This window comes from Crocuta crocuta, unplaced genomic scaffold, assembly GCF_008692635.1.
Source record: "Crocuta crocuta isolate KB4526 unplaced genomic scaffold, BGI_CrCroc_1.0 scaffold31, whole genome shotgun sequence".
NCBI classification, from domain to species: Eukaryota; Metazoa; Chordata; class Mammalia; order Carnivora; family Hyaenidae; genus Crocuta; species Crocuta crocuta.
Window position 1 is genome coordinate 4,471,817 of NW_027528362.1, and position 1,865 is coordinate 4,473,681.

A 1,865-nucleotide genomic window follows, 5' to 3' on the forward strand; every position below is an offset into this window, starting at 1 on the left:
GCGCCCGCCCCGCCCCGCACACCCCGCCCCGCACACCGGCTGCCTCAAAGGGCGTTATCCGCCTCCGCCTCGGGCCAGTGGCCGGGCTGGCATCCCCGGCCCGTCCCCGGGGCTCTGTCCGCCTTGGCCCTTCTCACCGGTTTTCCCGCGGGTTGTAGGGAAGGCCGTGCGCCCCGCGCGAGTCGTAACTGTCGAGGTGCGGGAGGCGGACCCAGTCCGGGGCGTAGGAGGCCGTGCTGTACACGAAGCACCGCAGGGTCCCGTCGGCGGCCGGCGCGTCCTCGGGGGCGCCGCGCGCGTCCTCCCACTCGAGGACCGTGACCCTCAGCGAGGTGCGCTGGTACATGTCGGGGCAGCCCTCAAACTCATCGAGGAAGCTCAGCATCCGCTCGTCCACGGCGTAGATCTCCCCCGCCACGCGGCGCCCCTGCCCCGGGAGGTTGAGCAGCCGCGGGATGTTGTGCTCGCCGGCGATCACCAGCGGGTACGGCTCCACCGTGCGGGCCCGGCCCCGGAAGGCGGCGCGGCCGTTGGCCCCGTCCCGCAGGACGCCGTGGTTGGGCTGGCCCCGCTTCAGCGTCCCGTACACGAACACGCGCGCCATGCGGGCNGGCGCAGCCTCTGCTCGCCACCCCGCCCAGCCGCACGGCCCACGGCGCCCAGGTGCCGGGGACACCCAGCCACCCTTCACAGTCACCTTTCTGGGAGAAGGGGCTCCTGTAGGAACGGACGTGTCCGAGGGAGACGCCTGCCTCGGGATCGAGCCCTGCAGGGCTGTGCCGCCCAGACGGGCTCAGTTCTGATCGTTTTTAAATGACCGTACAAACTACACAAATCTTTTTTACAGAACAGAAATGCTGATAAGTGACTATAAATACATGTGCACACACGGGAAGCTGCCATGCTCCACAGGAGGTCATTCAGGGTCCTGCACGGGGTCCCCACCCGGGCCTGGCAGTGCGACCCAGCAGAACTTAAGCCATCGCACCTTCCGTGTCCCTTTTCAAGGTCCTGGAGGCTGATGACGCTTCCCTGCGACTCACTGTGACTCAGCGCAGCCACCTTGGTGCTCGTGTGAAGGTAAATATTTCCTGCTCGCCTGGGTCTGGGCCACAGATTGTTATATAATTGCTAGAAGTCATTTGTGTAGAAGTGACTCAAACAAAACTAGAAATGGAAGGGAGACAAGTCGGGTGCCTCCCCAAAGCCAGCATCTCGCTGCCCTCCTGGCCCAGTGCCGTGTGATGACAGCGGGCTCTGGAGGAAGACACGGCGCAGGGACAGCAGAGGAGGGAGGGACGTGCCCGTCTGCTGGCAGCAGCCCAGGCCCACCTGGCGCACAGGGCCTCCCCTCTCTGGCGTGGGGGTCTCAGCCTCACCTCACCTCTGCAGCCCATCTGGGGAGGGTGCACGGCCCCTACCAGCCAGGACGCCTGCCGACCGCTCCCCCAGCCCTGGCCGCGGCACCCCCCGGGGTCGCCAGCCTGTGGCCCGTTGGGACGCGCTCGGGTTTTGGGTCACCCGCGGCTGGGAAGGCCCGGCTGTGGGAGAAGCACCCAGCTGGCCGCGCACATGCTCCCCGGGCCCTGGGCAGCACTGGTTCCCCCTGAGCGGGGCAGGGGTGCACCCAGAGCTCTCGTGCTGGCGGCCCTGGTGACAGGGAAGGACAGGGCAGAGCTGGGGGTGCGGAGGGAGGCACGCCGGGTAGGACAGTCTGGAGGCGAACCAGGCAGGGGCTGGCGCCCAGGCGCGGAGGGACAGGCAGAGGCCGGCGCCGAGGGGGGGCCGGCGGGGTAGGGGGGGGGGGGGGGGGGGGGGGGGGGGGGGGGGGGGGGGGGGGGGGGGGGGGGGGGGGGGGGGGGGGG

The 1,865-nt window shown here is 69.5% G+C and overlaps 1 protein-coding gene across 1 annotated transcript; it reads right to left on the minus strand.

Moving 5' to 3' along the window:
- Nucleotides 1-27: 27 nt before the first annotated feature.
- GGACT (gamma-glutamylamine cyclotransferase) lies at nucleotides 28-616 on the minus strand. Its single transcript, XM_077753891.1, has one exon. The coding sequence runs from the start codon at nucleotides 602-604 to the stop codon at nucleotides 134-136; it is 471 nt and encodes a 156-aa protein (XP_077610017.1). The 5' UTR covers nucleotides 605-616; the 3' UTR covers nucleotides 28-133.
- Between the last annotated feature and the right edge of the window lie 1,249 nt (nucleotides 617-1,865).